General features: G+C 42.6%; 1 protein-coding gene across 3 annotated transcripts in view; it reads right to left on the reverse strand.

Moving 5' to 3' along the window:
• Positions 1 to 13,982, reverse strand: part of LOC139411096 (lysyl oxidase homolog 2B-like) — a 67,246-nt gene that overhangs the window by 34,488 nt on the left and 18,776 nt on the right. For all 3 annotated transcript variants that reach the window (XM_071156943.1, XM_071156945.1, XM_071156944.1), the window contains exon 4: positions 11,954 to 12,165. In XM_071156943.1, coding sequence (XP_071013044.1) covers positions 11,954 to 12,165 — 212 coding nt within the window. The remainder of the gene's footprint in view (positions 1 to 11,953; positions 12,166 to 13,982) is intronic.

Below are 13,982 nucleotides of genomic sequence, written 5' to 3' on the forward strand. Positions count from 1 at the left end.
CGGAGTTAGAAACGGAGCATGGTGATTTGCCTTATCACACAGAGGTGCGATGGCTAAGCCAGGGAAAGGTGCTTCAAAGATGTTTCGAGCTTCGTGAGGAGATTTGTCTGTTCTTGGACAGCAAAGGGAAAGACACAACACAACTCCGAGACGAATTGTTTCTGTGTGAAATGGCTTTTCTGTGTGACATTACGAGTCATCTGAATGCAATAAACTTGCAGCTGCAGGGTCGGGATCGTGTCATCTCTGATATGTACAGTACAGTGAAGGCATTTAAAACCAAACTGACTCTGTGGGAGACGCAGATGCGGAAAGAAAATTTGAGCCACTTTCCCAGCTGCCAGACCATGAAAGAGAAGCTCTCTACCAGTGCGTTCCCGAGCACACAGTTGGCTGATAAAATAGGTATGCTTGCCGCTGACTTTCGACGCCGATTTGCTGACTTTGAAGCACAAAAAAGCAGGTTGGAACTGCTCGGTAACCCATTTGCTGTTGACGTGGAAAGCTCACCACCAAACCTCCAAATGGAGTTGATTGACCTCCAATGCAATGATGCACTGAGGGCAAAATATGCGGCAGTGGGTGCTGCGGAGTTCGCCCGTTTCCTCCCCGGCACAATGCCCCAGCTGCGCATCCAGGCTGCTCAAACGTTGTCTATGTTTGGCAGCACATACCTGTGTGAACAACTGTTTTCTTTGATGAACCTGAACAAAACATCACACAGAAGTCGACTTACTGCTGAACACCTCCACTCAATTCTGAGGATTTCTTCAGCTCAGAGCCTTACCCCGAACATTGATGAACTTGTGGAAAAGATGGGACACCACCAAGTATCACCCTCAACCTCAAACAAGTGAACATTACTGTGCAATCACATATTTAGAGTTTTTACTCAGTTCAAGTTTAAAAGTTAAAATTTAATATTTGTTTTCACTGCATGTTACTTCTCCTTAAACAAAGTGTTGTTTTTGATTAATAGATTTTTGCACTTTATTTTTTTGTATTTCAATCCAATTATATTTTAAAAATATTTCAGTTGAGTGGATGATAGAAAATTGCTATTATTGTTTTTTCTTTGAAGTAAATTTAGCCCACTTTTGCTAAAATAGAAAATATAGTCTACTGATGGTGCCTTGAATACCGGTTTCTTTCATTTAATGTTCATGTTATGGGGATATTTATATAAAGGAAATTTGTCTTTTGTGTCTGTTGAAAATTAAAGATTACTGACAGAGCCATAAGAAAATATTGCTTTATTTATCTGATCATATTGTAATATATTTGTTAGGTTTTCAGTAGGTTCAATTAGGTTCACTAGACTATATGCGTCATTTAAAAATTTTTCAATGAACATTCGAACAGTCCGGCCCTCGTCTTGTAGCTGATTTTTTTATTTGGCCCTCCGTCCATTTGACTTTGACACCCCTGATCTACAGCTACCCTTTGGACTCCCATCCAGGGTTTACACCAAGCCCAGCTTAGCGATGATCTTTGTCAGTAACTATTACCAATGTGCTATCGTGAAATTGATTGTTAACCTTTCTAGCGCAGGCGTTTCGCTAGCGGAACCCCTCGACAACATTCCACTGAAAAGGCAGCGTGCGAAATTCAAAAATATTTTTTTGAAATATATAACTTTTACACATTAACAAGCCCAATACAAAAAAGGCTTTACAGCAAAAGCACAACATATGTGTCAGAGCCAAGTCACAAAAACACACAGCCATTTTTCCAGCCAAAGATAGGAGACACAAAAAGCAGAATATAGATAAAATGAATCAATGATCTTTGATGATCTTCATCAGATGACACTCATAGGACATCATGTTACTCAATGTTTTGTTCGATAATGTGCATATTTATTTCCAAAAATCTCAGTTTACATTGGCGCGTTACAGTAATGTTTTGATTCCAAAACATCCGGTGATTTTGCAAATAGCCACATCAAATCCCAGAAATACTCATAATAAACATTGATAAAAGATACAAGTGTTATTCACAGAATTAAAGATAGACTTCTCCTTAATGCAACCGCTGTGTCAGATTTCACAAAAACTTTACGGAAAAAGCATAATCTGAGTACGGAGCTCAGAGCCCAATCCAGCCAAAGAAATATCCGCAATGTTGGAGTCAACAGAAGTTAGAAATAACATAATAAATATTCACTTACCTTTGATGATCATCATCTGAATGCACTCCCAGGAATCCCAGTTCGACAATAAATGACTGATTTGTTCCATAAAGTCCATCATTTATGTCCAAATAGCCACTCGTGTTAAACCCAGTGATCCATATTCAGGAGGCACAAGCACTACGTCCAGACAAAAACTAGAAAAGTTCCATTACAGGTCGTAGAAACATCTCTAACGATGTATGGAATCAACCTTTAGGATGTTTTTAACATAAAACTTCAATAATGTTCCAACCGGAGAATTCCATTGTCTGTAGAAAAGCACTGGAACGAGAGCTAACTCTGTCGGGACCGTGCATCACGAGCCTGAGACACTCTGCCAGACCACTGACTCATTCAGCTCCCATTCCCCCCTCCTTTATAGCAGAAGCCTGAAACAAGTTTCTAAAGATGGTCATCTAGTGGAAGCCTTAGGAAGTGCAACTTGACCCCATAGACACTGTGTATTTGGTAGGCCAAGCTTTGAAAAACTACAAACCTCAGATTTCCCACTGCCTGGTTGGGTTTTTCTCAGGTTTTTGCCTGCCATATGAGTTCTGTTAAACTCACAGACATCATTCAAACAGTTTTAGAAACTTCAGAGTGTTTTCTATCCAATACTACTAATGATATGCATATATCTGGGACTGAGTAGGAGGCAGTTTACTCTGGGCACACATTTCATCCAAAGTGAAAATGCTGCCCCCTATCCCAAACAGGTTTAAAAACAAAATAGATTCACTATCTAAGTTACTCCAAATGGTAGGTTTAACAGAGGAAATTAAATGTGACCATCCTTTATCAATAATGTGTTATCAATTATGCTATTTAGGCCTATATATCAAATATGGAAAATACGTATTTGGTCACCTACAAACAAGCAAGATTTCTGGCTCTCACGGACCTGTAACTTCTTCTTTAACTTCTTCGATATAGGGGGCGCTCTTTTAATTTTTGGATGAAAAACGTTCCCATTTTAAACAAGATATTTTGTCACGAAAAGATGCTCGACTATGCATATAATTGACAGCTTTAGAAAGAAAACACTCTGACGTTTCCAAAACTGCAAAGATATTGTCTGTGAGTGCCACAGAACTGATGTTACAGAAAAAACCCAGATAAAAATACAATCAGGAAGTGCCGCATTTTTTGAAACCGCCTCATGGCAATGACTCCTTATATGGCTGTGGAGGAGCTAGGAGTCAGCTTACCTTTTCCACGTTTTCCCCAAGGTGTCTGCAGCATTGTGACGTATTTGTAGGCATATCATTGGAAGATTGACCATAAGAGACTACATTTACCAGGTGGTCGCTTGGTGTCCTCCGTCGCAATTATTGCGTAATCTCCAGCTGCAGTATTTTTCAGTTTTCTTCTGATGAGAAGCCAGCTGCCACCACTGATAGATTATCGAATAGATATGTGAAAAACACCTTGAGGATTGATTCTAAACAACGTTTGCCATGTTTCTGTCGATATTATGGAGCTAATTTGGAAAAAAGTTTGGCGTTGTAAGTGACTGCATTTTCATTTTTTTTTCTTAGCCAAACGTGATGAACAAAACGGAGCTATTTCTCTTACACAAATAATCTTTTTGGAAAAAATGAACATTTGCTATCTAACTGAGAGTCTTGTCATTGAAAATATCCGAAGTTCTTCAAAGGTAAATGATTTTATTTGAATGCTTTTCTTGTTTTTGTGAAAATGTTGCCTGCTGAATGCTAGGCTTAATGCTATGCTAGGCTATCAATACTCTTACACAAATGCTAGTGTAGCTTTGGTTAAAGCATATTTTGAAAATCTGAGATGACAGTGTTGTTAACAAAAGGCTAAGCTTGTGTTTCAATATATGTATTTCATTTCATTTGCGATTTTCATGAATAGGAAACGTTGCGTTATGGTAATGAGCTTGAGGATATGATTACGCTCCCGGATACGGGATTGCTCGACGCTAGAGGTTAAGAGGCTCCTCTGTCCTCCACTTGTTACCTGTATTAATGGAACCTGTTTGAATTTGTTATCAGTATAAAAGACACCTGTCCACAACCTCAAACAGTCACACTCCAAACTCCACTATGGCCAAGACCAAAGAGCTGTCAAAGGACACCAGAAACAAAATTGTAGACCTGCACCAGGCTGGGAAGACTGAATCTGCAATAAGTAAGCAGCTTGGTTTGAAGAAATCAACTGTGGGAGCAATTATTAGGAAATGGAAGACATACAAGACCACTGATAATCTCCCTCGATCTGGGGCTCCACGCAAGATCTCACCCCGTGGGGTCAAAATGATCACAAGTGAATAACCTGCAGAGAGTTGGGACCAAAGTAACAAAGCCTACCATCAGTAACACACTACGCCGCCAGGGACTCAAATCCTGCAGTGCCAGACGTGTCCCCCTGCTTAAGCCAGTACATGTCCAGGCCCGTCTGAAGTTTGCTAGAGAGCATTTGGATGATCCAGAAGAAGATTGGGAGAATGTCATATGGTCAGATGAAACCAAAATATAACTTTTTGGTAAACACTCAACTCTACGTGTTTGGAGGACAAAGAATGCTGATTTGCATCCAAAGAACACCATACCTACTGTGAAGCATGGGGGTGGAAACATTATACTTTGGGGCTGTTTTTCTGCAAAGGGACCAGGACGACTGATCCATGTAAATGAAAGAATGAATGGGGCCATGTATCGTGAGATTTTGAGTGAAAACCTCCTTCCATCAGCAAGGGCATTGAAGATGAAAGGTGGCTGGGTATTTCAGCATGACAATGATTCCAAACACACTGCCCGGGCAACGAAGGAGTGGCTTCGTAAGAAGCATTTAAAAGGTCCTGGAGTGGCCTAGCCAGTCTCCAGATCTCAACCCCATAGAAAATCTTTGGAGGGAGTTGAAAGTCCGTGTTGCCCAGCAACAGCCCCAAAACATCACTGCTCTAGAGGAGATCTGCATGGAGGAATGGGCCAAAATACCAGCAACAGTGTGTGAAAACCTTGTGAAGACTTACAGAAAACGTTTGTTTTCTCATTTTGTCTGTCATAGTTGACGTGTACCTATGATGAAAATGACAGGCCTCTCTCATCTCTTTAAGTGGGAGAACTTGCACAATTGATGGCTGACTAAAAACTTTTTTGCCCCACTGTACCTCCATCCTGACGTCTGCCAAAGGCCCTTCTGCTAACTTAATAGCCCCAGTCTACTAACTGCTAGCTTGCTAGCACCGGTCTGCTAACTGTTAGCTTGCTTGACCCGAATCTGCTAATTGCTAGCTTGCTTGCCCCGGTCTGCTAACTGCTTGCTTGCTAACCTGGTCTGCTAGCTTGCTGGCCCCGGTCTGCTAACTGCTAGCTTGTTAACCCCGGCCTACTAACTGCTAGCTTGTTAGCACCGGCTTGCTAACTGTCGGAATGGCATGTCCTCAACCAGCCCAACCACTCACTGGACAAATATGTTCACTTGACTACGCATGTCTCTCTCTAATATCAATATGCCTCATCCATTACTGTCCTGGTTAGTGATTACTGTCTTATTTCACTGTAGAGCCTCTAGCCCTGCTCAATATGCCTTAATTAACCATGTTGTTCCACCTCCTACATATGCGATGACATCACCTGGTTTAAACGTCTCTAGAGACTATATCTCTCTCATTACTCAATGCCTAGGTTTACCTCCAATGTACTCACATCCTACCCTACCTTTGTCTGTACACTATGCCTTGAATCTATGCTATCATTACCAGAAACCTGCTCCTTTTACTCTCTGTTCCGAACGTGCTAGAGGGCCAGTGCGTATAGCCTTTAGCCGTACCCTTATCCTACTTCTCCTCTGTTCCTCTGGTGATGTAGAGGTTAATCCAGGTCCTGCAATGCCTAGCTTCACTCCCCCTCCCCAGGTGCTCTCATTTGTTGACTTCTGTAACCGTAAAAGCCTTGGTTTCATGCATGTTAACATTAGCAGCCTACTCCCTAAGTTTGTTTTACTCACTGCTTTAGCACACTCTGCTAACCCGGATGTCTTAGCCGTGTCTGAATCCTGGCTTAGGAAAACCACCAAAAACCCTGAAATCTCTATCCCTAACTATAACATTTTCTGCCAAGACAGAACTGCCAAAGGGGGCGGTATTGCAATCTATTGCAAAGATAGCCCGCAGAGTTCTGTCTTACAATACAGGTCTGTACCCAAACAATTTGAGCTTCTACTTCTAAAAATTCACCATTCCAGAAACAAGTCTCTCATTGTTGCCGCTTGCTGTAGACCACCCTCTGCCCCCAGCTGTGCCCTCGACACCATATGTGAATTGATTGCCCCCCATCTATCTTTTGAGCTCGAGCTACTAAGTGACCTAAACCGGGACATGCTTAACATCCCGGCCATCCTACAATCTAAGCTTGATGCCCTCAATCTCACGCAAATGATCAATGAACCTACCAGGTACAACCCCAAATCCGTAAACACAGGCACCCTCATAGATATAGACATCCTAACTAACTCGCCCTCCAAATACACCTCTGCTGTTTTCAATCAAGATCTCAGCAATCACTGCCTCATTGCCTGCATCCGTAATGGGTCTGCGACCAAACGACCACCCCTCATTGCTGTCAAACGATCGCTAAAACACTTCTGCGAGCAGTCCTTTCTAATCGACTGGGCCGGTGTATCCTGGAAAGACACTTACCTCATCCCGTCAGTAGAGGATGCCTGGTTATTCTTAAAAAGTGCCTTCCTCACCATCTTAAATAAGCATGCCCCATTCAAACATTTTAGAACCTGGAATAGATATAGTCCTTGGTTCACTCCAGAGCTGTCTGCCCTTGACCAGCACAAAAACATCCTGTTGCGTTCTGCATCAGCATCGAATAGCCCCCGTGATATGCAACTTTTCAGGGAAGTTAGGAACCAATATACACAGGCAGTTAGGAAAGCTAAGGCTAGCTTTTTCAAACAGAAATTTGCATCCTGTAGTACAAACTCAAAAAAGTTATTGGACACTGTAAAGTCCATGGAGAATAAGAGCACCTCCTCCCAGATGCCCACTGCTCTGAGGCTACGAAATACTGTTACCACCGATAAATCCACTATAATTGAGAATTTCAATAAGCATTTCTCTACGGCTGGCCATGCTTTCCACCTGGCAACCATTCCCCGGTCAACTGCCCGGCACCCTCCACAGCAACCCGCCAAAGCCCCCACCATTTCTCCTTCATCCAAATTCAGATAGCTGATGTTCTGAAAGAGCTGCAAAATCTGGACCCCTACAAATCAGCCAGGCAAGACCCTATCTTTCTTAAAATTATCTGCCGAAATTGTTGCAACCCCTCTTTCCTATCGTCTGAGATTCCCAACGATTGGAAAGCTGCTGCGGTCATCCCCCTCTTCAAAGGGAGTGACACTCTAGACCCAAACTGCTACAGACCTATTACAGTGCCTTGCGAAAGTATTCGGCCCCCTTGAACTTTGCGACCTTTTGCCATATTTCAGGCTTCAAACATAAAGATATAAAACTGTAGTTTTTTGTGAAGAATCAACAACAAGTGGGACACAATCATGAAGTGGAACGACATTTATTGGATATTTCAAACTTTTTTAACAAATCAAAAACTGAAAAATTGGGCGTGCAAAATTATTCAGCCCCTTTACTTTCAGTGCAGCAAACTCTCTCCAGAAGTTCAGTGAGGATCTCTGAATGATCCAATGTTGACCTAAATGACTAATGATGATAAATACAATCCACCTGTGTGTAATCAAGTCTCCGTATAAATGCACCTGCACTGTGATAGTCTCAGAGGTCCGTTAAAAGCGCAGAGAGCATCATGAAGAACAAGGAACACACCAGGCAGGTCCGAGATACTGTTGTGAAGAAGTTTAAAGCCGGATTTGGATACAAAAAGATTTCCCAAGCTTTAAACATCCCAAGGAGCACTGTGCAAGCGATAATATTGAAATGGAAGGAGTATCAGACCACTGCAAATCTACCAAGACCTGGCCGTCCCTCTAAACTTTCAGCTCATACAAGGAGAAGACTGATCAGAGATGCAGCCAAGAGGCCCATGATCACTCTGGATGAACTGCAGAGATCTACAGCTGAGGTGGGAGTCTCTGTCCATAGGACAACAATCAGTCGTATATTGCACAAATCTGGCCTTTATGGAAGAGTGGCAAGAAGAAAGCCATTTCTTAAAGATATCCATAAAAAGTGTTGTTTAAAGTTTGCCACAAGCCACCTGGGAGACACACCAAACATGTGGAAGAAGGTGCTCTGGTCAGATAAAACCAAAATTGAACTTTTTGGCAACAATGCAAAACGTTATGTTTGGCGTAAAAGCAACACAGCTGAACACACCATCCCCACTGTCAAACATGGTGGTGGCAGCATCATGGTTTGGGCCTGCTTTTCTTCAGCAGGGACAGGGAAGATGGTTAAAATTGATGGGAAGATGGATGGAGCCAAATACAGGACCATTTTGGAAGAAAACCTGATGGAGTCTGCAAAAGACCTGAGACTGGGATGGATTTTTGTCTTCCAACAAGACAATGATCCAAAACATAAAGCAAAATCTACAATGGAATGGTTCAAAAATAAACATATCCAGGTGTTAGAATGGCCAAGTCAAAGTCCAGACCTGAATCCAATCGAGAATCTGTGGAAAGAACTGAAAACTGCTGTTCACAAATGCTCTCCATCCAACCTCACTGAGCTCGAGCTGTTTTGCAAGGAGGAATGGGAAAAAATGTCAGTCTCTCGATGTGCAAAACTGATAGAGACATACCCCAAGCGACTTACAGCTGTAATCGCAGCAAAAGGTGGCGCTACAAAGTATTAACTTAAGGGGGCTGAATAATTTTACACGCCCAATTTTTCAGTTTTTGATTTGTTAAAAAAGTTTGAAATATCCAATAAATGTCGTTCCACTTCATGATTGTGTCCCACTTGTTGTTGATTCTTCACAAAAAAATGCAGTTTTATATCTTTATGTTTGAAGCCTGAAATGTGGCAAAAGGTCGCAAAGTTCAAGGGGGCCGAATACTTTCGCAAGGCACTGTATATCTATCCTACCCTGTGTTTCTAAAGTCTTCAAAAGCCCTGTTAACAAACAGATTACCGACCATTTCGAATCCCACCTTACCTTCTCTGCTATGAAATCTGGTTTCAGAGCTGGTCATGGGTGCACCTCAGCCACGCTCAAGGTCCTAAACAACATCATAACTGCCATCGATAAGAGACATTACTGTGCAGCCGTATTCATCGACCTGGCCAAGGCTTTCGACTCTGTCAATCACAACATTCTTATTGGCAGACTCGACAGCCTTGGTTTCTCAAATGATTGCCTCGCCTGGTTGACCAACTACTTCTCTGATAGAGTTCAGTGTGTCAAATCGGAGGGCCTGTTGTCCGTACCTCTGGCACTCTATGGGGGTGCCACAGGGTTCAATTCTCAGGATGACTCTCTTCTCTGTATACATCAATGATGTCGCTCTTGCTGCTGGTGATTCTCTGATCCACCTCTACGCAAATGACACCATTCTGTATACTTCTGGCCCCTCTTTGGACACTGTGTTAACTAACCTCCAGACAAGCTTCAATGCCATACAACTCTCCTTCCGTGGCCTCCAACTGCTCTTAAATGCAAGTAAAACTAAATGCATGCTATTCAATCGATGACTACTCTGGACGGCTCTGACTTAGAATATGTGGACAACTACAAATACCTAGGAGTCTGGTTAGACTGTAAACTCTCCTTCCAGACTCACATTAAGCATCTCCAATCCAAAATTAAATCTAGAATCGGGTTCCTATATCGCAACAAAGCATCCTTCACTCATGCTGCCAAACATACCCTTGTAAAACTGACCATCCTACCGATCCTCGACTTCGGCCATGTCATCTTTAAAATAGCCTCCAACAAATTGGATGCAGTCTATCACAGTGCCATCCGTTTTGTCACCAAAGCCCCATACACTACCCACCACTGCGACCTGTACGCTCTCGTTGGTTGGCCCTCGCTTCATACTCGTCCCCAAACCCACTGGCTACAGGTTATGTACAAGTCTCTGCTCGGTAAAGCCCCACCTTATCTCAGCTCACTGGTCACCATAGAGGCACCCACTCGTAGCACGCGCTCCAGCAGGTGTATCTCACTGGTCACCCCCAAAGCCAATTCCTCCTTTGGTCGCCTTTCCTTCCAGTTTTCTGCTGCCAATGACTGGAACTAACTGCAAAAATCACTGAAGCTGGAGACTCATATCTCCCTCATTAGCTTCAAGCACCAGCTGTCAGAGCAGCTCACAGATCACTGCACCTGTACATAGCCCATCTGTAAAGAGCCCATCTATCTACCTCATCCCCATACTGTATTTATTTATTTATCTGGCTCCTTTGCACCCCAGTATCTCTACTTGCACATTCATCATCTGCACATCTACCATTCCAGTGTTTAATTGCTATATTGTAATTACTTCACCACCATGGCCTATTTATTGACTTAACTCCCTTATCTTACCTCATTTGCACTCACGGTATACAGTGGGGAGAACAAGTACTTGATACACTGCCGATTTTGCAGGTTTTCCTATTTACAAAGCATGTAGAGGTCTGAAAGCATAGTGATAATACAATGGAAATGGCTGTCTTTTTGAGTGGGTTGTATGTTATATGTTGTAATCTCATTGATTAACATCTCAACCAAATACTACTCAATTGTCCACCTTGAAATTACGTGATTTGCCCAGTGGGATGTAGCTATTATTCAAATGTGCAGTTGGTTTAAGATAACAGTGGTGATGATGTTTTCAACGTGATTTTTCTTTGTTTTTATCATCTGCTATCGCCCACAAGTGAATCTTGCTATTTTTGAGAGTCTAGGATTGCGCGCACCAGCGAGGTACACTACATATACAAAAGTATGTGGACACCCCTTCAAATGAGTGGATTTGGATATTTCAGCCACACCCGTTGCTGATAGGTGTATAAAATTAAGCACACTGCCATGCAATCTCAATAGACAAACATTGGCAGTAGAATTCTCAGAAGATAGCAGCAAAGGGGGGACTTACTCCATATTAAGGTTAATGCCCATGATTTTGGAATGAGATGGTTGACGAGCAGGTGTCCATATACTTTTTGGTCATGTACTAGTGTATCATGTTACAAAAAGGTGCGCGTTGCTCCAAAATATTCGATTCCACCCAAGCGCACGCACACGTGCTAAATAACGGAGTGAAGTGAGTGGAGAGCTTAAGAGTCAAGGTTTCTATGTCGTGTACCAATAATTAATCTTGACTAACATGAGGTATGGGTCTGTTACTGCTTTGTTGCACTGGGCCTAGGAGAGTAACTGGGAGAGTAAGTGTAAATTATACATTGACCGCCCCAGCCTTAATACATACATGTCTGAAGATGAATAAAGGCCCGTGCTTGATCAAAACAAGGTCTCTCAAGTTGACATAATAAGCATTTTGCAAGAAAAACATACAGTATGTACAGTAGCGTCCTGTCCAGGGGATGTACTTGTACATAAGGCGGCCTCACGCTACAGAAACAGGAGATGGGCCATTCTGGCTCGGACAAGGCGTACTTACTTATACGTACAGTTGTCCTGCTCCATAACACTCCAATTTAATGGACCCTGCTGCTGCTGCCACGCCCCAACCATAGAGACGAATACAGTATTCATCTCTACACTCCCATCCCTTTAGCCAAGGACAGGAAGAAACAGAGGGAGCTCATTGTGGCCTTAAGTCCCAAAGGGGACAAAGAGGATTCAGTTAAGGAAAATCCCGGCTCTCACTCACTTGTAGACTCTGGCGTTGTACTTCCTCTCTCCGGGGAAACCGAACATGCCACAGATGACTCTGCTGTTGTGCTTGGTCCACTCCACATCACAGATCTGCTTCCACTTCCCTCCGTCCTTCACCTCCACGTAGCCCTCCGTCACTGGGATGCGCTTGCGATATGACGACAGAATGGCCCGGATACGCACGTCCTCCACCTGAATGTTTAAACTCTGTGAACAAAAACGTGCATATTTGAGTATATGAGTGTCAGCTAATACAATATCTCTGCTATGGCTTTCAGTGATTGAATGAGCAAGGTATTGAGCATATCAGATGCGTTAATAGGTGGTAGGGTTCATTTCACATTCATAGACGAAGATGCATCTGTATTGTAAAAATGTAAGTCATTATAAATTATAGGTCTCTTCCCCTGTGGTCCTCTATGGCCCTCTCTTACTCTATGGTATTTTCCTTATCATCTTCAAAATAACCACTCCACATGTGAGTACATTTGGCCGTTTTCCCTTGTTACATAATCGTATACCGAAGGCATCAACCCCCCCTCGGCACTCTAATTGCATTCCCTCGTAAAGCCTCTACAGTATACCCAAACCTTTTTACAATCCCATCACCTAATTAATGACAGCTCAGACCCAGCTGTAACTGCAACTGCTTGGCAACAAGGAAATCAAAGGAGTGACCATGGCAACTCATACAACACTTTCTATCACATTTTAAAGGGTGTCACTGGAAAGATGCTGGTAGGTGACGAAAGCCCAGTCTGGGGTCAAAACGTTGGCCTATTAAACACTTCCGTAGCATTTTACCAGTGTGCAGATTCATTTTTTGTTCTAGATAGAGAAAAACACCCACAAAGCATTATGATTGGTTGTAAAATCAATGGCAACTCTCCACCAAAGATCTTCCATTTACTGTAATATTACAAGAAATAAGATATGAATATTGTTCCACTTATTGAACCATCTGTGGTGAGAGTGACATGCTGACTTGCCTGAGGTGTTTCTCTCTTCTCCTGAAAGCATTACCAGATCAATACTGTATCATTTCAAAGGCAGCATATATCTGTCTACATGTCTGTCTGTGTCAAAAAGTAACTTGGAGACCTTCCTCTGTGATGCCTGTTGGGGGTTTGAATAAACAGCCTCTCTTCCAAAACCCCAACCCACATTCCTGCGCTATGTGACTGTGTAGGCCATGGGCAACAGAGGAGAGGAGAGAAGTACTGTCTGATGGATATTTGTCTTTTCTTAGCGGATAGGCTGAGAAAGGTCTGGCTGAGACACAAATCAAACCCAGGTCCTGTCCTCTCAGACCTAAAGCCACTGGCTTGTGTCTCAAATGGAACCCTATTCCCAATGTAGTGTACTACTTTTGACCAGGGCCCATAGAGCCAGTTACATCTCCATGGAAAGGTTTTCCTGAAATGTCATTGACATCATTCCACAGAAATGTTCAGATGCCACCGAACCACAGAGAAACTGAAAAAGCTCAGTCTACTCTATCCTCGACTGTTTTTTCCCAAAGACGACCACATTAACTCCAACAGTCCCACCATAGTGCTGGTGTGTTTAGGACATCTAACCCCTTTAAAACATTGTGTGTTTAAGCTTCAGACTTCTGGGTTGTATCATTGGATTTGTCTATTTTCAATTTCATCTGCAACCATTGATACAGTGCCAACCATTAGTCTGTGTTATTAATGGGGGCTGAGCTAAAGCGATGTTTGTGAGACAAGGGTGGATCCTGAAGGGGCCCGGGGCCAGGACTTTTTTACAAAAACCTCTGTAGAATGTTTTGAGCTACAAACTATTTGACTATCTATGAAACTCTAAGACTCTCATGAACACACAGGTAATATGTTTTGCTCTATGATGCTCACAAGGTTCACAATGATTGCTAAACGGTAAGGGGTTCTTCTACATAGAAGATCATAGGAAATCCCAGGACAGTTTCGAGTTTCATGTTTTATTAGTTGTATGTACAGGATACACATGGTATACACCGTCCAACGAAATGGTTACTTACA

Source organism: Oncorhynchus clarkii, chromosome 6 (genome assembly GCF_045791955.1).
Source record: "Oncorhynchus clarkii lewisi isolate Uvic-CL-2024 chromosome 6, UVic_Ocla_1.0, whole genome shotgun sequence".
Lineage (NCBI taxonomy): Eukaryota > Metazoa > Chordata > Actinopteri > Salmoniformes > Salmonidae > Oncorhynchus > Oncorhynchus clarkii.